At 42.5% G+C, this 24372-nt stretch overlaps 1 protein-coding gene across 1 annotated transcript in view; it reads left to right on the top strand.

Moving 5' to 3' along the window:
• ST13 (ST13 Hsp70 interacting protein) overlaps positions 1–24372 on the top strand; it is a 97869-nt gene that overhangs the window by 10562 nt on the left and 62935 nt on the right. The window contains exons 2-5 of the mRNA XM_075182782.1: positions 3462–3519; positions 3857–3923; positions 4087–4157; positions 4257–4323. Of these exons, the coding sequence (XP_075038883.1) occupies positions 3462–3519; positions 3857–3923; positions 4087–4157; positions 4257–4323 (263 nt within the window). The remainder of the gene's footprint in view (positions 1–3461; positions 3520–3856; positions 3924–4086; positions 4158–4256; positions 4324–24372) is intronic.

The raw sequence follows: 24372 nt of genomic DNA, 5'->3' as shown, positions 1-24372 counted from the left end.
TTCTGGGATTTCAGATGGAGTCGTTTGCATTCTGTGATCGCAGACATGGGGGCATATTCAATTGTTGGCGTTACATGTAAAAGTAACGCAACGTGTGCACTATTACCGTCATTACGGTAATCGTGCGCCTAAATACCGTTATTATGGTACCTTTCACGCTGGATTTCAGGTCGCAGCTCCCTGAGCTGCGAGCTGAAATCCGGCTTAGTATTACTGTAATAACGGTAATACTTTTAACTCTGCAGGAAACGGCAACAATTGAATATGCCCCATGGAATAAGGGGAGTTCCTAGCATCCCTAGACCTCAAGAATGCTTACCTGCATGTCCCATTGGGAAGGATATACGTGTCTCCTTCGCTTTGCAGTCCGGGACGCAAATTATCAATTCTGGCTTTTATCCTTTGGTCTTCTGCTTAGAGGGATTTTTACCAACATTATGGCAGTCATGGCCTTTATCCTGAGCTCTCTGGTCATCACTATCGCTTCCTATTTGGACAACCTGCTGTTAAAGGTGCTGTCCTAATGTGTCCTCCTCCAGCACATTCAACTGACTTCAGTTTGTGTAATCTCACAGCTGGCTACCCATGTCATCCTTGATTCCTGTTCTGCTGATGAGATTCCTGGGCCTGGACTTCGACACGGTGTGTAAAAAGATGTTACTCCCTATGGATGCGTTTCTTCTGCTTCTGCAAAAAAACAGTTATTTTCTGGCCAAGTGGGAAGGGTCTCTGGTGCATGAATCTGTTAGGAAGCATGGTGTTATTGTTCGAAGCTGTGGCCTTTGCCTGGTTTCATTCCCGCCTGCTCCAGAGGGAGCTTTACCAGAAATAGTCCATGTCCACCCTTCATCTGGATAGGCAGATCATTTTGCTGTCCCCAGTGATGCTTCACTCCCTCATGTGGCGATTGTCCAGAACAAAGCTGGTAAAGAATCAGTCTTTCCAATCATGGGAATGGAACCTAGTTACCACAGACACCAGTGTATCTGAGCGGTTGGGTTGCGGTCATAGGACATCTCCAGTTCCAGGGCTTCTGGTCTCCACAGGAGACCTTTTTGACCATCAGTGTTCTGGTACTCAGTGCGATATACATGGTGCTGGTTTAAGGGGAACTGGTTCTGCCTGGAAGGCCCCTGAAGGTCTAAGCAAACAACGGTGTCGCAGTAGCATACCTGAACCATTAAGGTTGAACGCGCAGTGCCATAGGATACAGGAGACAGCGCAGACTGTGTACTAGGCGGAACGTTTTATTTCAGTGATGTCGACCATCTTCGTCGCAGGGGTGGAAAACTGGGAGACTGATTACCTCAGCCGAAACAGCGGTCTTTGCTCGTCTGGTTCAATGTTAGGGTCCGCTAGATTGATCTCGTGGCGTCACATCTGAACTTAAAGGTCCCTTTCTCGTCTGCACAAAAGACCTATAATGAACTATGATACCTTACTCTGGATCTTGTTAGAGCAGTTGCTGTTTATCTCTCCAGTGCAAACCAATTCAGAAACATGCAGCAGCTTTTTGTTCTTCCTTTTGTCATTGCACAGGCTTACAATGGCAACGGACATTAAATTCCTGAAATTTTAAAGCCACTTACTACAAGAAGTGACAACCTCCTAGGCGCATAACATTCAGGCCTTCACAAACCATCGCTATAAAGCAGATAGGTGGTTATTTACTCACTTCTTTACCAGATATTATCTTCTGAATGTCACATCTCAACTGATGCACAGTTCGGAAGAAAAATCCTTCAAAAAGTCTTTCAATTATGCATTATCAGTGTTGTTCTTAAGCCACCCTATTTGATTTATACTGTGTAGGTACGTCCCATTGTAATGCCTGCCTCTGAGTATAGGGGAATTATGATTACTGTTAATTTAATTTCCTTGAAATATTTTATCACAATATTCTGTGTTCTCTATTTTATGTCTTTGTAGGACAGCTTGCAAAGTTTTTCAGACACACCAGTTGGAAAAAGGAGCCACCTTATACCTTCAGGGGTGTGGTTTTTTTTTTCCCTGTCTCCTCTCTGCTGCCTAAAGAGTTAACTGATTGTAACGGTGTGACTGGATCTCTCATAAATAACTTATGGTATCAATTTATTGAAGGGAAATAGCGCAGGCCGCATATTTATATAATTGCATAGGCACTTATTTTTTGTATTGTATATATTCTGAGATAGGAAATCATTATTTCTGAGACCAGGGTAGAAACTGTTTTTTTCCTGTTTTCACCTTACTAAAGGATATGCCTTATTTCTGATACATATATCTGATGGAATAGGCCTTTGTGGAGTCTTGTGTGTATTGTGATGTATTTAGTATGGAAGTGTCATTGTTTAGGATTTGTAAGGTTGCTAGTGGAAACCTCCAATTAGGCATATGTGCAAGGGAGTCTGATGGGAATGGCTAACGAAGTTTTGTCATGAAGTGTCATGCCTGCTCTGGCCAAAGGCCCAGCAGTGGGTCGTTACTGTGTGGCCTTTTGCCCAGAGTGAATTTCATAGATAAGCACAAATTTTGTTAGCTTAGTAAATCCATGTTTGTGTAAATAGAGTATATCCTGATGCTAAAAATAGCATGTGTCTGAAAGGTATAAATGCACTGACTTGTACACTGAAATGTGTTGTTCTGATATCAACTGACCTGATCACTGGGACCTTTAACCAGTGAGAGCAAATAAACATCTTGCTTCAAAGACCTGCTTAAAAACATCTTCAATATTGCTGTATTCCTGTGATCTACAGATTAGACTCTAAATCTAATCTGTTCTCCGGCTGTCTCTGAGGTTTGGACCTAAGTGTTTCCAGTACCACCGCTCTGCCTGCTACCCAGCAGCCCTGGTCAATGTGATAGGCCAGGAGGGGATCCATTCACAGCAACCCTGATTCATAGTAAGAGGTCTGGAGGTACCAGCCCAGGTACACCAGATACGCTAGCAGCTTCATTTACGCAGAAGAAACACGGTACTGGATGCCGGTAAGGAGTGTCATCTCGTATAAGCCCCTCCTACTGCGGCAAGAGGGCGCTTTTTGGATAACGAAAGGGAACGGTGGCAAAGTAAGCCCAGCCGGTTCCCAGCAACAACAGACAGGGTGGCATAGGCGGTCCATCCTGTCACAAACTGCTTGCCATGTAGAATTTCAAGAAAACTAAATTAATGCTTGCTACAATTCTTTTTATATCCCAGGAGGTCCCCTGTTCTTCCAGTACAGAAATTCAGTTTTTGCTTAATGTAATAGACTAGTGTGGAAAGATCAATATTTTCTTAATAAAAGAAAAATTATGCCATATGCATAATTTTTCTTTCAGAAGCCAGATTTGGGGTTGTAGATTTGTCTGCATCATTTACTCTTACACACATTAAAGCATTTTCAAACATGCCTAAACGCTGTTCTGTTTTTCCATAAACAAAATATTTTTATTTTTATAACCTCTTTTTTTTTTTCTAATCTTGTTTGTTTCTGCAGCTTTGGGGCATCTATCCCCTCCCCACCTCCAAAAGAATCTTTTATGGAAACTAAACAGGTAATTTAACTGTAAACTACATGTTTCAAAAGGCTGCAATTTGGCTGTGATCTGATATCAATAATTGGTAGAAATATTTAGCTAGCAGTAAAAATCACTGCATGTATTAGAGTTGTTTTAAACATGTAGGTTAGATACACAAGACATTTTCCTCTTTATGTTGTTTATTTTGCTGCAGATGGACTTTCTGTTTTCTATGTCACATTTGATTATTTTATTTTAAACTACTATATTTTTGTTTATGCAAATCTTTTTAATGTCTGTTATAGAATATTTCCAATAATACACTGCTAATGCCTTCCAATTTTAAATGACAGCACATAATTTTAATTCATAGGATGACCCTGTGAAAGACGAGAGGGCCCCAACTCCTCCAAAACCAGAGAGTGACGAAAGTGATTTGGGTAATATCTAACAAAACTTATGTTACTGTCATGTGTTTTCCTCCTTCACTGGTATGAATTTATTGTCCAGGTTATCAGATGAACTTTTAAATCACTATTACATCTATGTATCTATTAACATTCTAAGTCTCATTCAGGTGGTAATCTATTTTCTTTGTCCCAGAGATGGATAATGAGGGTGTGATTGCTCCAGATGATGATCCTCCTCAGGAGATGGGAAATGATGATATAGAGGTAATATTGGCCTGTTTACTCATGTTAAATTTATGTTAGCAGTAAACATGATGGAATAACTCTTCAGTGCTGTTTGGTATAATAATTATTCTTGTTCAGGTTACAGAAGAAATGATGGACAAGGCAAATGAAAAGAAAGTAGAGGCAATTAATGCTTTTGGAGATGGTGAGTGATGTTTTGTGAGAATGGTAGTGCACTGACTGCAAGGACACATTCAACATTTGTTTATTTATATGTGCCCTACATGGAAAATAAAATAAGTTTGCTGAACACTGCATCTGTTTGGGGGACATTGCTTAACCTTGAGTTATAGAAAGTAGTTGAGTAAGACACTAATTCTAATCTTTCTTGAATTCTAGTTCCTCTCCTACTGCTTTATTGTAAAGCTATAACATTCCATTCACTTACATTCCCATTACATTTTCCATACTGCCACTACTAAATTTCCACTTTGACTACTGTTTATATGTGTGCATTGTGATCATGTGAGGAGAATGGGTGCCATCTCCTGGGGATGATGGCGACGAACCGCCACATGCGTGGCATTTCTGAATCACCAGGGCAGCACAAAGTATGCCCAGCAAATGAAGGAGATGAATTGGATTGTGCGTTGGGTGGAGCAACATGTTCCGGCCATCGTAACTGTGTTCATCCCAGGAGTAGACAACTGGCAAACAAACTCAGCTGGCAGACCCTTCATCTGAAGTCTCTACACCCACACGTCTTCCAGAAGCTGGTGGACAGGTGGCGTCCAGTTTGAACCACAAGATGGAAACCTATAGCTCCTGCACAAAGGACCCCCAGGCGTTAACAGATGTCATGTCGGCTCCCTGGGATTTTCCCTCATTTGCCTCCAATAGCCATGCTTCCTTCTCAAGAATGTAACACGAGAGGGCACCTTCCTCATTTTCCATGAGGACAGAGCTGTCCTTCGGACTAAGCCCACTTTCTAACCCAATGTTGTTTACAGGTTCCACCTGAACCAGGATATAGTGGTTCCGGCCTTGAATCAAAGTAGATGACAGGATAGAGGTGCTTCCAAGCAGAAGGTGGATGATGTTGGTAATTTACCAGGCTTACACGGCGATGTGTTATCCGGTTCCTTTACAAAGTTCAACAGGTTTAACATCTTTGCGAAATGCTTTGCGTTGAGTCCTTTTCTTTGAATCCATGGGGGACATTGGATGCTCTCACTCTGCTGTAGTGAAAACTGGTAAAGTGGGGAATGGATTTCCAATAGATAGTAGTCTTGATATCGTCAAGCACTAGCTCTACACCAGCCAGGCACATAAAAAGACCTTACATCCAACTTTATTGGGTACACTTTACAGCCCTTGCTGAAATGAGCAGTAGGGTGTTGTAGGAAGTGGTTTTGGTATAATCATACCTCCTTTTTTTATTTTGTTTCCTTCCTTACAATTTGTTACTCACTGATGAACCCTTATTAACTAGGCCAAGTAATGGACCTTAATCTACCCAGTGTGGGCTGTTCTTTTGATCTTAGTTGAGGGTATTTGTTTACTTGTGTTTTTTATTTCTCTTTGTTTGGGGGTTGGTGTTCTCCTTCTCCTTGCTGCTATATGAAACCTAAATCCACTTGGCTGAAGATGAGGGTTAAATATGGAGAGGAGAGAGTACATGTTTCTTTATTTATTTCTTAATTGTTTATTTATAAGGTGCCACATAAGTCTGGGGAGTGGAGCATATAGAACAAAGATTGCATAAGACAGGACAGACTTATCAGTATACAACCGAAAAGCAGAATCAAATACAATGTTTGATGCAAAAAAGGCGGCATAGATAACATGCAGGTGAGGTAGTGGTTGTTGGATGAAGGGAGATGGGTTTTTTTTATTGGCGGCAAGGGTGAGGAAGATTTTAATTGTGGTGATGTTGCAGCAGTTTTTGTAGAGGGAATGAATGTGGGGAGTGAAGGAGAGGGAGGAGTAGAGTATGATAACCTATTCAGTGGACATGAGAAACAAAGGAGAATGTACAGTTCAAAATTTTACCTAAGAATACAGAAATGAATAAAGAATGGTACCAAAACATCCTCCAAGAGCAACTTCTCCCAACCATCCAAGAACAGTTTGGTGACGAACAATGCCTTTTCCAGCATAATGGAGCACCTTGCCATAAGGCAAAAGTGATAACTAAGTGGCTCGGGGATCAAAACATGGAAATTCTGGGTCCATGGCCAGGAAACTCCCCAGACCTTAATCCCCATGAGAACTTGTGGTCAATCCTCAAGAGGTGGGTAGATAAACAAAAGCCCACAAATTCTGAGAAACTAAGCATTGATTAGGCAAGAATGGGCAGCCATTAGTCATTATGTGGCCCAGAAGTTGATTGCAATTCCCCCTGGCATGCTATCAGAGGTCTTCCAAAAGAAGGATCAACACTGCAAATATTGACATAAACTTAATGTTATTGTCAGTAAAAGCCTTTGACACTTATGAAATGCTTGTAATTTTACTTCAGTATACCATAGCAACATCTGACAAAAAGGTCTAAAAACACTGAAGCAGCAAACTTTGTGAAAACCAATACTTGTGTCATTCTCAAGACTTTTGGTCATAACTTCAGTGTAGGAAAAGGTGGGAACTCTGGACTGAGAGAAGACTGGTGTTTTGCACATGTTAAATTTAATAAAGTGCTGGTTCATCCATGTGAATATGATAGACAGGTGGATTCATGGGAGAGGGGAGAAGACAGGGAAGTAGAGGGACATTTTCAGTGTAGTTGGCATAGTGGTGATATTGGAGGAGCTGGTAAGTTCACCAAGGAAGGTGGTATACACCTAGAAAAATTGAGGGCCAAAGGAACTGATCCTTGTGAGACCCCAACAGGTGAAGGAGGATGTATGTGCCAGAGGTAGAAACATAAAAATAGTTTATAGAAAGTCGAGAAGTGAATCGGGAGAGGACAGAGACACAAATGTCAAGTGAGAGAAGGTTGTGCAGGAGGAGATGGTGGTTTACAGGTGTGCGGACACCTTAAGTATCTTAACAGTTGTCCATAGCTCCTCCCCCACTATAACCCATTCTTGTTAGGCCTTCATTTTACATTTTAGTTTTATACCCAACGTTGCAACAGCTGTGCGCTACTTGTAGCACGGAGGTTGGAAGTACCGAGAGCATGCCTCCACTGCCAATGTTGGGTGCCTAGTCTGCACCTGACCACAGTCGCCATAGGCTGTGCCCGGAGTTCCCATTCAGTGACTGCTGGAATAGCACAAGTCTACAAGTTCAAGTTCCAAGATTCCAGTTGTGGGAGAAAGGTGTTTCTTCTGAATGCTCCCACCCATGGTGGCAGCTTTGGGACATCCCCAGTGTCCGCAGCTACAAAACCCCTCTCCAGTAGTATTTTCACTAGCACATCATTTGCTGGTTTTATTAGGGTGGAGGGTACTAAAGATCTGCGGCTGGAACATCGTGCTAGTACACTATCAATAACTGTAGAAAATACAATGCAGCAATGTGGCAGCTGGGTTAGGAAACTGGGAAAAATAGAAGAAGTAGGCCCGTTTTGATTTTATTTCATTTTTAGATGTTTTTCACGTTCAACAGCCTGGTAGCATTTGTATACTTAAAAATAGGTAATATTTATGGTAGGATTTGGAATATGTTTAATTCTAAGTTTAAACATAAGGGTTGTGTTTTTTTTGTTTTGTTTTTTGCTTGAATAAGTTGTTTACGAATCCTCTAGATCAGCAGTTTCCGTATATTTTTACTTTATTTATATTTCAATTAAATAAATTACGCATTATATACTTGTTATGCCTTCCTTCTCCTGTAGGGCAACAACCCTCAGAGGTTCACAGAATTTTAACCCCTCTCCCGTCAGTTGCTGGCAGCCATTAGAAGCCATTAAAAGTTTAAAAAATATTTTTTTTAAAAAGTAATGCTGCTGCTGAGTTCACATGGATTATGTAGCATATAGCCCAGAGGGCTGTGCTCTGTTTGGAGCAGGGGATCGGAGGTGCTCTGGCGGTGCCACTGTTGAAAAATCCCTTCACAGCACAGTGCTTGGAAAGGCGGAGTAGAAGACACAGTGGGTCCCCTAGGGGGCGGTCTCTTACGGGAGGCAGAAATTAGCATACTTAGGGGGCTGGGTCAGGTAGCAGTGTAAGCCCCTGCTAGGCACTGGATTGGTAGAGAGGACTGTCCTGCAGAACGGCTTCCAATTCAGTGCTAGGCCTTTGGAGGGGTAGTGCTGCTTCCCTCTTCCTGCACTTTCTCCCTGGTGGTCTCTCACTCATTGCGTGTGCAGACACCAAAATAGAAGCCATTTTGGAGTTCCACTTTCCTCCCTTATGTGTCCCTTGTCTTGTAAGGTACCGAGCTAGCAGAGGGGAGTGTTGTTACCCTTACACTGTTGGGACTCTTTGGCTGTATAGCAGGCTCACTTTCTTTGCTTTTATTGTGTGCTGTTTGTTTTTGTCACTGTGTGTGTTCAGGGTGTTTTGCCCCTTTTGTGTAACTTTTCAGCCTTATGGGTTGTGACAGGATGCCACCCTGTCTGTTGTTGCTGGAACTGGCTGGGCTTACTTTGCCACCGTTCCCTTTTGTTACCCAAAATGCGCCCTCTTGCCGCAGAAGGAGGGGTATACAAATACTGCCACCACTGGACTTCTTATCTGCATCCAGAACCGGGTTTCTTCTGGGTAACTGACGCTGCTATCATATCTCGTTGCTGGTGTACCTGGGATGGTACTCCTGACCTCTTTTAGATCAGGGATGCTGTGTATGGATCCCCCCTGACCTATCGCACTGAACAGGGCTGCAGGGTAGCAGGCAGACTGGTGGTGCCAGAAAAGCTGGGTCCAGACCTCAGGACAGCCGGGAATGGATTAGATTTTGGGTCTAATCTGTAATCTTTTGGCGGAATATACTTCCTTCACACTACTTATTATATTTTGGTACATTTTCTTCTCTTTTTGGTTGGGTATTCAGACATGTCAACTTTCAGTATCTGTCATGATTTACACTCGAGAAAGGAAAAAAATGTTGAACAAAGGGGATTTTAATTTCCTCACTGAAGTCATGGGACAGGATATTGAAAACAAAAAATGGTCAGACTATTTGAATGATTTAAAATCAATAATGTTAAAACAAATTAAAACATATTGGAATAAATCCATGTTCGATAACTACACACATCACAATATGATACCTCGGAGCCTTAGACCCAAAGTACACCCTGCTTTTCAATTAGCTACTGAAGATTTAAAAAAAAGATTTGGAATGTGCCCTGACACAATGTGCTGAAAAATTGATCAGTATTCTTGTCAAACATGACATGATCATATTAGAACAATAGGAGAAAAACTTAAAGAATTTGAAAATATTACTTGAACCTAACCACATAAGCCTTTTAAGTAAGGGATTATCTTTCTCACCAGTCCATTACCTGGACCGTTTTGAATGGGAAAAAGATTTAGCCCTGCTTACAAGAAAATTACTCCTTAAAAAACTTTGCAACTCTAAAAATTCTGAAAGAGTGGACATGACAGATACTTACCTGGGGAATCAACAGCCTTTTTCATATATAAGTGGAAATAATTTTTCATCTTCTTCCAATATCACGTTTTACACTGAAGATCAGCGTTCTCTTATAATATTAGAAGAATTACAACGTAATACTTCACAGAATGAAAGGATTGAGGAGGATTTAAAAGAAAATTCTAAATCCACCCTCAAAAAGAAATCCTCTTTCTTTCCAGGTATTTCATTGTGTCCACAAGTAAAGGTATATTCAGAATTGGTCTCGGGGGACCTAGATCTTCTTTTCCTCAGGAATCAAAAAGGCTATTATGGCAATAATCTAAAACAGAAATTGCATCTTTAAAGGAAATAGAAAATTGAAAAGACATTATAATGAAACCATCTGACAGGGGAGGTAACATCGTTTTATGGCCATATGAGAAATATATGGCCGAGATCCAACGTCTGATTTTCAAACCTACCACCAATTTTCTCAATATATATATATCAAAGAATAATTAATTCTGCATTTCAAAGGGGAGTCATTTCAAAATCGGATCACAATTTTCTTGAAGTTAAAAATCCCAAGATACCAACAATATACATATTACCAAAAATACATAAAAATGAAACTAACCCCCCCCAGGAAGACCCACAATTTCGGGAATTGGTGGACTCACAGAAAATGCTAGTAGATTTGTAGACTATTATATGCGACCTTATGTTATGAGCCTACAATCCTACACTAGAGACACACTGGATGTCCTTTAAAAAATACAGGACATAACAGTCAGCCCAAATACCAAATTGGCGTCTTATGACGTTGAGTCTCTCTACACACACATTGAACATGAGCAGGGTTTAAATGCTGTCCGTTATTTTTTGAATATAGATACCAATACGGATATGAATTAATTAATTTTGACACTTCTAAGATTCATCTTAACTAAAAATTATTTCGTCTTCAATGAGGGATTCTTCTTACAAATAAGAGGGATAGCGATGGGAACCGTGTGTGCACCCACTCGCGCTAACCTATTTCTAGGGTGGTGGGAACAGGAATACGTCTTTACAAATGTCAGTGAGAAGTTTACCAACAATATAGTTATGTGGCTAAGATATATCGATATCCTGATTTCATGGGATGGAGATATTGACCACTTTCATGCTTTCACCACCACCCTGAACACTAATGATTTCAACCTTAGATTAACATCAGAAATAAATGTATCAACCATCTTTTTGGACATAACTATTTATAAAACTATTGAAGGAACCGTAAAAACTGATTATCAATAGTAAAAAAACAGCCACTAACACAATTTTACATAATAAAAGTGCACACATCCCATCTGTTAAGGGAATCCCCAAAGGGGAACTACTAAGAGTTAAAACTAAACTGCTCTGACAATCCAACATAAATGAAAAGAACAGATGAACTAATTGATAGACTGAAAAATAGGGGTTACAGCAATAAAATGCTGCGTGAGGCTAAAAAAATCTTTCTCAAAGAGAAACAGAGAATCTTTGATTTACCCCAAGAAAAATCTGAGAACCAATAATCCTAAAATTCGGATAGTTGGGACATTTTGTGCCATGTGGCGACAACTTAAAGCTATTTTTCAAAAACATTGGTATGTGTTACTCTCTGACAAGGACCTCGAAACAAATCTTGATAAACATCTCTTTTAGCTGGTGAACAGTGAGAAATCTAAAAGATAGATTAGTCCATAGTCATCTTCAAAAGAAAAATACAATTTTGGAAAAGCCAAAAGGTTTCTTCAAATGTAAAACATGCCAATACATGGTTCCTACTAAAACCTATAAGGACAAATATGATAAGGTATGGAAAATAGAAGAATTTCTTAATTGTAACTCGACAGGGGTTATTTATTGTCTCATGTCCATGCCCGAAGATCTATATTGGAATGACCCCCCAACCTTTCAAAAAACGCCTATCCGAGCATATGTACAACATCAAAAATGGTGTTAGGGACCAAAGAAACTTTAAGACCCTTACCACAGTTGCCAAACATTTCTTGCTTCACCATGATAGCAATCCAAAATTTATGAAGGCATTTGCTATGGAAAAAATCAGCATGGGGATCCGAGGAAATGATGCACATAAAAGAATTACAAAAAAGAGAAACTAAAAAAAAATTCCTAATGGGAAGCATGATTGCAAATGGCCTTAATGACTATAATAGTTATATGGCTTGTCTATAAAAATAGGAACAAGCGACATGATTTATTTTAACAATAACATCTGTTTAAAGCATCTTACTAACATCACAAGAAAGATAGTTATATGAAATCCAACTTAGTAATAATAAAATATGATCGCTATTCCCATATAATTTATGGAATCAACGCTTGGGGATTATCACCAGGGCCGTAACTAGGGCTGTGCGACAGGGGGCGACTGCCCAGGGCGCAACGCTGAAGGGGGGCGCAATTTAGGAATATTTTAAGTTAATTTGGTTAAAATTGATGGCTAGGGGGGCGGCATTTGTCTTTCTCGCCCAGGGCGCTAGAATTCTAAGTTACGGCTCTGATATCACTATGTCCTATTGACAAAATGATGCCTTTGGGTCCATTTTACAAAAATTGCTACTATCTTATCTATAACAATCCACCATTATAATAGGCACTAATTGTGCGATCCAAATCGGGTATAATATACAATTAACAGTCCTGATACTTATTAGCGACAAAGAGCAATGTTATATCATTTGAACTGGTCTCCTATGCTTACTCTTTATTGAATAGTAAAACTAACAAGAAGTTTTGTAAAGAAGTATCAGGAGACAGATCTACGGCTACCTTTTAGACATATGAGTTATTGGAATCATCAACAATTTTATGAACATCATAATCTGATTACCGTATTATATGAATGGCAGCCAGAAAAGATCGGATATTGAAATTATAAAAACTTTAAAATCCGAAATCTATCTACAAAGGGATAATATTACTATCAATCTGAACACACTGTCACGGACTGAATGATATGATGAAATGATTACCCCTCCTATTTGTAATAATTCACTGTGCACTCCTCTTTCAAATTTAAAACAGATCTCCTTATTTTCTGGACACTATGGATGTGATTATTAATGATCATGTCTTTTGACAAGTATCTATGTAAATACCGACATAGTATGCCCCTTTTTCTGGAAATTCGGAATGAAACTCCTAATTTGTTATAAATACAACAACCATTTCTAAATATACAGAATATAAACAAGAGCATTTCTCTGTCCTCTTCCACGGACTTATCTTTGTATTACGATGGCTAGCAAAGGATACTTAAGACATGCTATATTAATGATGTAGATTGTGATTATAATAGACATCGGTCCATGGACCTATAAGAATCTTGTCATTACAAGAGTTACACACAATATATTTATCGATCTGACATTATCAATATAAGGTAGTGATCAGTGAAGCAAATGTCTAAATATATCCCCGCTTCCTAGGATCTGTAATCCTTAGGAGTTAAAGGGGGGCGGGTCTCATAGACCGACATGATTGGCTAACATACACGTCAATCAAATAACAATACAAGTCTACTTTTGATTGGTCTCCTGACGCAATGACATTGATGATTACGCCCACTTTGCACTATATAAGAGCTGTCATTTCTCACCCCGCTTCAGCCTTGAAAAAGCTACTGAGTGAAACGCGCATTGGCGTTTTGCCTCGCTGCACCAATTGACATTGGGTTACAATCCTTCCCCTGATCGCCTCCCAGTTTACCACTAGGCATGGTCAGTCACATAGTCCCGTGATCGTAGGTGGATAGGGCCTTTTTGACTATTCCTTTTTCTGCAGTATTGCCGTATATACTTGAGTATAAGCCGAGGACCGCAGAAAACTAGGAAAAATCATTGACTGGAGTATAAGCCGAGAGGGAGCTTTTTCAGCATAGAAAATGTGCAGAAAATCTCGGCTTATACACGAGTATATACGGTATCTGCTTTTTTTCTCAGATCGATCTCCTCTGTTCGATATCAGCCCTCTCGGTCATATTCTGACTGGAATATATTTATAGATATTGGGCTAACTTATTTTAAGCTGATATTACAGATAGTGGAAATCTATTTTCTATTTAGTACCTGTATGGCGATATGTCACAGTAACACTTGCCTATAATCATCAATCTTTGAATTTGATATATGGGATGTCCTCTAAACTACTCCTTGTAGCCACTCATACTTACTACACCTATATATATGCATTCAGTGTCATGGTAGTAGCTGAGGCAATGCTATTTATTTTGCACTTTTAACTCACTTCTACACTGTATTTTGATTTGTTATTTTAATATTTCGCTCTCTACCTAACCATTTTATTTCCAATTATTTTTAATGCATACCTAATAAAATGTAAATTTTATCTTTGACCACCCTTGAGTGCCCCGTTTATACACATATTTTTTCTTTTGTTTTCTATATGATTTGACTATGTGTTGGGTGCACCCACTAGGATATTTTTGTCCTAGGTTATCATATTTATGAATACATTTAGTGTTAAGGTAAATACCTTATACCTAGTGCGGTAACTTTCTCCTTTTTGCTTCACCACAGTATGTCGTCCATACAGATAAGGTTGAAGTTTTTTCACTGCCCACACAATAGCCAAAAATTCCTTCTCAATTGTGGCATACCCCACCTCCCGCTTTAGCAGTTTTCTGCTCAAATAGGCCACAGGGTGCTCATACCCATCTGTCCCCACCTGGCTAAGTACTGCTCCCAGTTCATACTGTGACGCGTCAGTTTGCACAATAAAGTCCTTGTCATAATTGGACGCCAACAGTACTGGAGCACGAACCAGGGATTCCTTTGACTGAAATGCCAGCTCACAAGCGGGTGTCCAGTCAACTACTTTGGGAAGTTTCTTCTTAGTGAGAGGGGTTTCGCTACAGTGCTAAATTTTGAGACGAAACATCTGTATTAGCCTGAGGTCCCTAAGAAGGCCAGTACTTGTCTTTGGGTTGTGGGCCAGTGCCAGTCTCGGATTGCCTCTACCTTAACTGGCTTAAACCTACCACCCCCCACACGGTGACCCAGGTACTGCACCTCTGACTTCCCCATTTGACACTTGTCTGCTCTGATGGTCAGACCTGTCCACCCAATTTTCCCTAACACCAGCACTATGTGATCCAGACTATCTTCCCAAATCTTACTGAAATTGGAAATGTCTTCTAGGTAACCCTGAGCTCTGTCCAACTCATCTACAGAAGCGTTAATACAGGGCAAGGGGTAGGTATCAGACATGGGTCAGGCAGAGGACCTACTTTGTCCACACTCGCTGAAAAGGTTCCCCAATTGTTGGCAAGGACCTGAGGGGAGCAAGAACACTGGGGCGCCCAAGATGATGACACACATCACAGGACTTACAGTAGACCCGGACGTCATCCGACATTCCAGGCTAGAAAAAGTTCTGTGTCAGGCGTTCAGTGTTCGGTCTCTGCCCTGGTGTCCAGCCATAGGGATTTCATTGGCAACTGACAGTTGCAAGCGAAAGCCCCGTGATACTACCAGTTGAACTTGTTCTCAGACTGGTCTATCCCCATCTACCTTTCTAGCTACACAGTACAACAACACTTTACGCCAGGTCACACTCCCTACCTCCATCGCTGGAAGTCGCCGTCAGCCTGGCACCTCATGCCTTCCAGTGAGGGATCAGAGAGTTGCGCTGCCCTGAAGTCTTCCCTACGGCCCTCACTATCGTCTAAGTCAGGATCTGCTGCAGGGGGGTCTATGTTGTGGTGACTATGGTCCGTCAAAGTGGGGTCAGTCAAAGAAAGGTCACTGTGGTCAGCTATACTCACCGCCGGAGCTGGCATATTGCTAGGGACAGTAGCATCACCGGGCTCCCTCACATATCAAGTTGTCAAGAGACAGCATCCTCTGAGTTGCTAGGGGACGTAGTCTTTTCAGAGGCAAAGAGCTGGCTGTTTCCTGAAGAAATAGCAGCTGTGGTCTTTTCCTCTGGGCTGGGTAGTGCAGGTGTAGATCCTGAAGGCTGTAGCTTAGCAGCTTGGCTCTGGGTGGTAGTGTTGATAAATGCGGTCACAATTCCAACCCCAATATCGTTGCCCAAAATCACATCAGTTGGGAGGCCATCCATAACGGCAACATCTCACAACTCCTGGCCATCTCCCCAGTCCAGATACACACTTGCAAGAGGCACTTCCTTCTCCAGTCCATCTGCCACAGTAACTTTGGCAGTGCGATCCTACAATACTGCAGCAGGATCAATAAGATAGGGACTCACAACAGTAATTGAGGCCCCTGAGTCTCTCAGTCCTTCACCCTGCAGGGGCCCCACTTGGACCGGCTGCAGGTCTCTCCACATGTTTTTGGGGGTCTTTAGGACACACAGGTGACTCTCTTTGCTGAGTCACATTGACACGCCACACTCTATTGGGCTGGCAGGGGTGGAAACAGTCTCTACAGGCTGACCTTCGCCAGTTATGCAAGTGAACCGGGCCCCAGAACTCCGATTAGCGGCACAAGTCTGGAGTGCTTGGGCTGTGGGACAGTCCATCCTTAAATGACCGGTTTTCCTGCAACTGTAGCACATCTTCTCCAGCCTGGGCTCCGGTGGTATCTGATAATTGACAGGGCGGGATGGTGGCTGGCGAATGGTATCCGAAGGGTTAGGTACTTGCTTTTGGCGGTTAGTAGAAGACGGGTGTCCCCCTGATTGTACACTTCTTTGGGGTTTGCTGTTAATCTGGCGCTTCTGCCAGTGTGGCCTCACCGCCACATACTGATCCGCCAACTGGGCCGGTTTTTCCCGGTTTACTGGGCTATGGTCCAATACCCACTCCTTCACCTCTGGCGCGCATCAGTGGTGAAATTGCTCTCTGCAAATTAAGTCCACTAATTCTTCCCAGGACTTGGCATCAGATCCATTAATCCATCTTATTGCCAGCTGACGCAACTGGTTGGCAAACTCCTCAAAGCTGATATGGGTGCTTTTAGCCAAGTCCCTAAATTTCTGCCGGTAGGTCTCCGGGCTAATAACATAGCACTTAAGCAGGTCCTGTTTTACCATGTTGTAGTCCGCACAGTCCTCTGGGGCCACTGCGCAATAAGCTTGCACTGCACGTCCTTCTAGCGTGGGAGCCAGATACTTTACCCACTCCTCTTTGGGCACGTCATGGAGGTTACAACACATTTCAAACACTTGCAAATGTCCATCAATATCTGCAACAGTGTCATCAAATTTGGTAAAGTGAAGAGATTCCAATCTGAGCGTAGCAGATGATGGTTCATGGGCTGCTGCAGGAGGTGACAGGATGGGCCGCCTATGCCTCCCTGTCTGTTGCTGCTGGGAACCGGCTGGGCTTACTTTCCCACCATTCCCTTTCGTTATCATAAATGCGCCCTCTTGTCGCAGTAGGAGGGACTTACAAAGGCTGCCGCCACTGAACTTCTATACCAGCATCCAGAACCGGGTTTCTTCTGGGTAACTGATGCTGCGAGTGTACCCCGTTATTGGTGTACCTGGGCTGGTACTCCTGACATCTTGGATCAGGGATGCTGTGGATGGATCCCCCCTGGCCTATCACACTGACCAGGGCTGCAGGGTAGCAGGCAGAGCGGTGGTACCGGAAAAGCTGGGTCCAAACCTCAGGACAGCCAAGAACGGATTAGATTTTGGGTCTAATCTGTAGGTCACAGGAATACAGCAATATTGAAGATGTTTCCAAGCAGGTCTCTCAAGCAAGATATTTTTTTTCTCACACTGGTCAATTTTATCAGTGTTCAAACCTTTCTGTAAGATGAAATCAGAAGAGCAAGTTTTCAATACAAGCTAGTGCCTTTTATACATTTTAGACACAGGCTATTTTTAGAATCATTATGTAATGTCTTTACACAAACATGGATTTACGTGCATTGGGCAGCACGTTGGCTAAGTAGTTAGCACTTCTGCCTTACAGCACTGGGGTCATGAGTTCAATTCCCGAACATGGCCTTATCTGTGAGAAGTTTGTATGTTCTCACTGTGTTTGCGTGGGTTTCCTCCGGGTGCTCCGGTTTCCTCCCACACTCCAAAAAACATACTGATAGGTTATTTGGCTACTAACAAATTGACCCTAGTCTGTGTGTGTGTGTGTGTGTGTGTGTGTGTGTCTGTATGTATGTGTGTGTTAGGTAATTTAGACTGTAAGCTCCAATGGGTCAGGGATTGATGTGAATGTACAGTGTTGCGGAATTAATGGCGCTATATAAATAAATGGTAATAATAATTGCAAAGCCAACAGTATTTACACTTATCTATGAAATTCTAGAGTCGCTGTGATGTCATGCATCATATGCTGTTCTCAATGTTCGGAAAGGTTTGAATACTCTGACAAAAGGCCCCACTGTAACAACCCGCTACTAGGCCTTTGGCCAGAGCAGGTTTTTCCTGCTATCAGACTCCCTCCCCATAGGCCTAATTGGAGGTTTCCACTCGCAACCTTACAATCCTCCAAACATAAAACATGCAAAAAGGAAATTAGATTGGCTAAATTAGAAAATGACAAGGAAGTTGCAAAAGAAAGTAAGATAAACCCCAAAAAGTTTTTTAAGTATATAAATGGCAAAATGATTAAAAAAGATAATATAGGACCCCTAAGAAGTGAGATGGGAGAATTGATAAATGATATTAAGGAAAAAGCAGAGGTATTAAACACTTTCTTTTCTTCAGTATTTACTAGAGAGGAACAAATGGTAGGAGTAATAAATGGAAATGAAATCATAACATTAATTGATACTTGGTTGTCAGAGGAAGAAGTCCAAAGGCGACTGAAGAATATTAAGATAAATTAAGCTCCAGGTCCAGATGGCATACACCCAAGGGTCCTTATGGAGCTGAACTCAGAAATAGCTAGACCACTATTCTTAATTTTCAGAGATTCACTCTCCTCAGGCTCAGTACCAAGGGATTGGCGAATAGTGATTTGGTGCCTTTGTTTAAAAAGGGGACGAGATGACAACCAGGGAATTCTAGACCTGTAAGCCTGACATCAATAGTGGGGAAACTACTGGAAGGTATATTAAGGGATAGTATTCAGTATTACTTGGTGCGCAATAAGATTATTAGTGGGAATCAACATGGATTTGTGAGGGATAGGTCATGTCAAACTAATCTAATTAGTTTCTACGAGGAAGTTAGTGGTAACTTAGACAAGGGCAGCACAGTAGATGTGGTCTGCTTACATTTTGCAAAGGCCTTTGATACTGTGCCACACGAGGTTTGTTTACAAAATAAAAGAACTGGGTCTGGGAAACAACATTTTTACTTGGATCGAAAACTGGTTAAATTATAGGGAACAGAGGGTTGTGATAAATGGAACATTTTCTAAGTGGTCAATTGTTTTAAGTTGAGTTCCTCAAGGTTCCGTGCTGGGTCCACTCCTTTTTAATGTATTAATGACCTTGGTGATGGTTTAGAGAGTAAAGTTTCTACTTTTGCAGATGACACTAAATTCTGTAAGGTAATAAAATCAGAGCAAGATGTAGCTTCTCTACAGAGGGACTTAAATAAACTGGAGGATTGGGCGGCCAAATGGAATATGAGGTTTAACATTGATCCCTAAATGCATAACCTTAAATTTATCGAACACAAGAACGCAATCTATAAATTAAATGGAATTATTTTAGGAGTATTTTTAATGGAAAAGGATTTGGGAGTGCTCGTAGACAGTAGACTTGGCAATAGTGCTCAATGTCAAGCAACAGCTGCCATGGCAAATAAAGTATTGGCATGCATAAAAAGGGGCATAGATGCAAGGGAAGATAGTGTAATTTTTCCACTGTATAAATCGTTGGTTAGACCTCATCTCGAATATGCAGTACAGTTCTGGGCACCACCCGGTTCAGGTGAACCACCTGAACTTGGTCACTGATCTTTGCTGTGGCTTGACCAATTGATGCGGTCTATATTAGTAGCCAGCCATTCTCCAAATCCTTCAGCCTCTGTGGCACGTGGGGTGGTTTATTCTCCCAGTCCAGCTGGACTTGGGGTTGTGTTTGTGCACAACCAACCTTCTGTACGTGGTGTTGCAACTTGGGTACTAGGTTTGGTTTACCGTTTCCTCCTCCTTTTGGAGAAGCTTGCATTCAGCTGAGCTTCCTTCCTCCAGTAAGCGCAGGCGGGTGGCAGCGCTTCTGTTGTGAACTGGTTCAAATTCTGACTGTTCTTTCCAGGAGGGTGAGTAAGGTAGTTGTTGGCTCTGAGTTTCAGAACTCTTCTATGGTGGAGGAAGTCCCTTATGTCAGTCAGGGGTTGGATGATTAATACGGCAGGTGTAGTCCCTAAGCCTACAGAGCTCTCTAACTTTACCAGGTGGCCAAAAAATTCTAGTTGCTTCCTACCAGTTGCATAATCTAATCAGTGAGTCTTGGGTGGCAGTGCATCGTAAGCCCCAGAGGTCCTGTCGGCAACTGTCCTTTATTTTATTTATTTTTTTTGAATCACTATATTTTTATTCAAATTTTTCAAAGGTATATGGGGTACAGAAAAAAAGAAAGGGGAAAGGAAATTACAAACAAAGAGGAACACATAGGGATTCCCCACGCAGGGGGAAAGGAGTCACTCAATTAAACTTGAAACTAAAATAATTCACACAATCTCAATAATGCGCATTTAAAAATGAAAGGAGAATCATCATCATCACCATTTATTTATATAGCGCCACTGATTCCGCAGTGCTGTACAGAGATCTCATTCACATCAGTCCCTGCCCCATTGGAGCTTACAGTCTAAATTCCCTAACATACACATACACACAGACAGAGAGAGACAGACTAGGGTCAATTTTTGATAGCAGCCAATTCACCTACTAGTATATTTTTGGAGTGTGGGAGGAACCCGAGCACCCGGAGGAAACCCACGCAAACACAGTGAGAATATACAAACTCCACACAGATAAGGCCATGGTCGGGAATTGAACTCATGACCCCAGCGCTGTGAGGCAGAAGTGCTAACCACTTTGCAGAATACAAAACAATCCACTCATAAGAAAGAAAAACAAAAACAAACCCCCCTCCCACAAACAGAAATATAGCAAGACATATCAGCCTTCATTTTGATCATCCGGAGATATCTCCACCATGGGAGGGATACCAGGGGATAAGAGCTGATCAGTGGGCTTGGTAGATTCTATAAGGGCTGCTGGAGAGTGAGCTATTGGAAAATCGGAAGTATCTTGGGGAGCCCCGGGGCCATCTGTAATATATAATTATGCCACCTGAACCATTTTATGATAGGAGCTGATGCAGATGAGGAATAGGGCGTATCTATTGTTTCCATCTCAAAGCTATACTGTAACTTAGAGATGATTTGGGCAGTGGTAGGGAGGGACTGAGACTTCCAGTTTTGTGCTATCGCTGCTCTAGCAGCTATTAATATGTGGCCCAAAAGGTAGCGATCGTGTTTTGGAATGGAAGTTGGATAGACATGGAGAAGAGCTAGGGCTGGGTCTGGAGCAACAGGAGTTTTTAGGACAGTTGAGATCAGAGCAAATGTCACTCACCGGAGTGTGAGTGCCTCCACTCTGGTACGTGGTTCTCCATCTTTCCCGCTCACACCTGTGTGGAACCGCGGCCGTCCGCCATCCTGTCGATCTGGGCATGCGCAGGTCCCTTTAACAACTACACCTGACCACTGATGTGATTGATGGATCAATCACCCCTCCCTACTTAAGGCACCTGCAGCCTTAGGTAGTGGCCTGATCTTGAAGTCTCACTCCCAGTGAACTTCTATAGGTGTGTGCAGTTTCCAAACTGCTTCCAGCTCTACTCCTGTGTGCAGTGTCCAAACTGCTTCCAGCTCTACTCCTGTGTGCAGTTTCCAAGCTGCTTCCAGCTCTACTCCTGTGTGCAGTTTCCAAACTGCTTCCAGCTCTACTCCTGTGTGCAGTTTCCAAACTGCTTCCAGCTCTACTCCTGTGTGCAGTTTCCAAACTGCTTCCAGCTCTACTCGTGCTTCAGCTTCCACGCTGCTTCCTGCTCAACTCAGCGGCGGTTCCCATACCTCTACAACGCTTCACTTCTCAGCTGATTTACGGATCTACACAACTGGGTATGCTCTACTGACTATTGACTATTGCCTATTGCTCGCATACCAGTTGTATCCATTGTTGTTTGCTGCACAGGGTACAAGTACCCATATAGACTGTTACTGCATTGCTTCATTTAGGACAAGCTTTCACTCAAGCTACGATATCTCCTCACGCTACTACTTAGCGTTATTGTGCATATCTGCTGTGACCAGCTTCTCCTCCCTGCAAGGCATCTACTCCATACAGACTATTCATTGTGCCTTCCATCTCTGCCTCACAAGACATTGCTCTACTCGCGCTGTTTCCATACAGCCACAGTTTGCCTTTCAACTTCACTCTCCTGCACCTGGACAAGTCCTCATTCCTTCTCACAGCAGTAGTACAACTTGCTGCATGCAGACCACTGACTTCCCTGCTACCTACCCGCACCTGGACAAGTCCTCCTATCACAGCGGTGGTACAACTTGCTATACGCAGACCACTGACTCTCCTATTACCTACCTACACCTGGACCAGACTCCTCACCATAGCGGTGGTACAACTTGCTGAACGCAGACCACCGACTACCCTGCTTCCTACCTGCACCAGTACTATTCTTCCCATCACTGCAGTGGTACAACTTGCTGAACGCAGACCACTGACTCCTCCTCTACCTACCATCACCTATCCACGTCCATTCCTCGTGTCTACAATATCATCAGCCTCCAGTTTACTGCTCCAAGTCGCTGACTTTCCTCTAACCATAGCTGCAAGTCGCTGACTTCCTCAGACTATCTCTACTCTCCTGCTGTTGTGTCGCTCCAATCATTCACCTGCCTGCTTTGAGGTGCGTGCCATAACCCCGCCTCTCTAGCAGAGTTCCATCTGGTGAAACTCGGGTAAGCAACTCCTAGTGCCCGTGACAGCAAATACCTCACCCCACAGCGGCTGTATCATCGAGTATGACCAGAAGACATGAAAAATATTGGCTATTTGGGAACATTGGCGCCAACAGAATTTTGATTGGCTTGGCCAGAACCTGTGTAGCTGCTCCGGGGTAAGGTATAGCCGGTTGAGAAGTTTGATCTGCATCCCTGTATGATTAATACATTTAGACATACAGTGGGAAGTTACAAAAATTCTTTCCCATTGTTGCTCAGTGAACCTTAAATTCACGTCCGTTTCCCACTGGGTTTGTGCCGGAGTTTTAGTTGGGGGATCAGGGAATAAATGTAATGGTACCAGAACGTTATTCCGCCTCTACCACTACCCTTTGTCAGTCTATCTATAACAGATGATGGGAGCGAAGCGAGAGAGTAGGGGGTCCTAGAAACTGTCCTTTTTTTTTTATATCTTCCCTGAGGTTCTAGTTCTAGGTTCTTGTGGTTGCTCAGGTACTAAGGTAGCTTTCTCCTTCCCACTGCATCCACTGTAATCGATGGCGCAGCCTGTTGGGTTGCGGTCGTCCTTGAGTTCATATTTGGTGGCGATGGGAGCCACCTTGTGGCCCACCTTTGTAACAGCATGGTTGTGGAGAGTTTGTCCTTTCAGCTGTTTCTGGATTTGTTATCCTACTGCTCAATTCTGAGCTTTCACTTTTTCCTTAGTGAAACACATTCATAGAGCCACTAATTTAATTTTGGAGACGGCAGCTCTGGACGTGACTAAAGTTGAGACCCAGATATTTGTTTTTGTGCTCTCTTTTCGTTGCACTCTCTCTGGGTAAGTCCTGGCAGCTGCTCTGAAGTCTTAAATGGGCTCTTCAAACTCTTCCTTTTTTCTGGGGGTGTTTTGTTGGCCCTTAGCTCAACACTCTTTTAGGTAGCAGCAAATAAGAGTGCCTCCTTCCTCTTATTACTCCACAAGGTCCTTGCCATTTATTTAATATCCGGCGCCTAAATCGGTGGACAGGCGGGTTGTTTGTCGAGCATTATAGCCCTCCAAAGTTTGACATGAATGGGATCTCTTGTTTTTCCTTTAAGGGATTGGTGGTTTCAGGTACCACAAATACCAGGGTACAGCGAGTTATGCACCAGGGATCCATGTAGGTTCTCCTCAGTTATCCTCCCAGAAGGTTAATTTCCACAAGGCTTCCCACATGTTCAAGTAGGCGACTATCTCTGTGAGAAGTCGTCTGCTCCATGATTTTTTACAAAGTTTTTCTAGTTTTGAAATCGCAAAAATGTTTGAGTTTTCTTACAAGTTCAGGTTCATGTACGGGTTCTGGCTGGAATTTTCCTTGTGAAACAGATCCCGTCTGCGCTGTCAAGTCTGCTGTGTCATCCTTTTCCTTTATTGTGTTGCTCTTTTCAGGGCACCAATACAGCAATGTCTGCAGGGTCGACCATTCTCAATTCAGGATTGGATAGTGGTGGCAACGGAGGCCAGCCTTTTCGAGTTTGGGTGCCGTCTATTTTTGCACCTGGGTTTAGAGTGACTTTGGTCTCTGGAAGAGTCCAACCTTCTCTTCACTGTATTGCTACTGGGAGCTTTTGTTTTTTTGCTGCCGAAAACGGAAGAAAAGACCGTCCCTATATTCACCAGGGTAGCGCCAAGAGTTTTTTTTTTTAGCCATGACAAGGATGCACAGGCTCCTTCTGTGGACCGAAGCTGGTGTTCGGGCGTTCATAAAAATATTCTTCCCAGGGGGAGGATGATAGGGATCTGGATTTCTCAGTA

The sequence above is a fragment of the Mixophyes fleayi genome, chromosome 8 (assembly GCF_038048845.1).
Source record: "Mixophyes fleayi isolate aMixFle1 chromosome 8, aMixFle1.hap1, whole genome shotgun sequence".
Lineage (NCBI taxonomy): Eukaryota > Metazoa > Chordata > Amphibia > Anura > Limnodynastidae > Mixophyes > Mixophyes fleayi.
The sequence above is the reverse complement of the archived record's forward strand: the minus strand, read 5'-3'. Positions and strand labels throughout refer to the sequence as shown.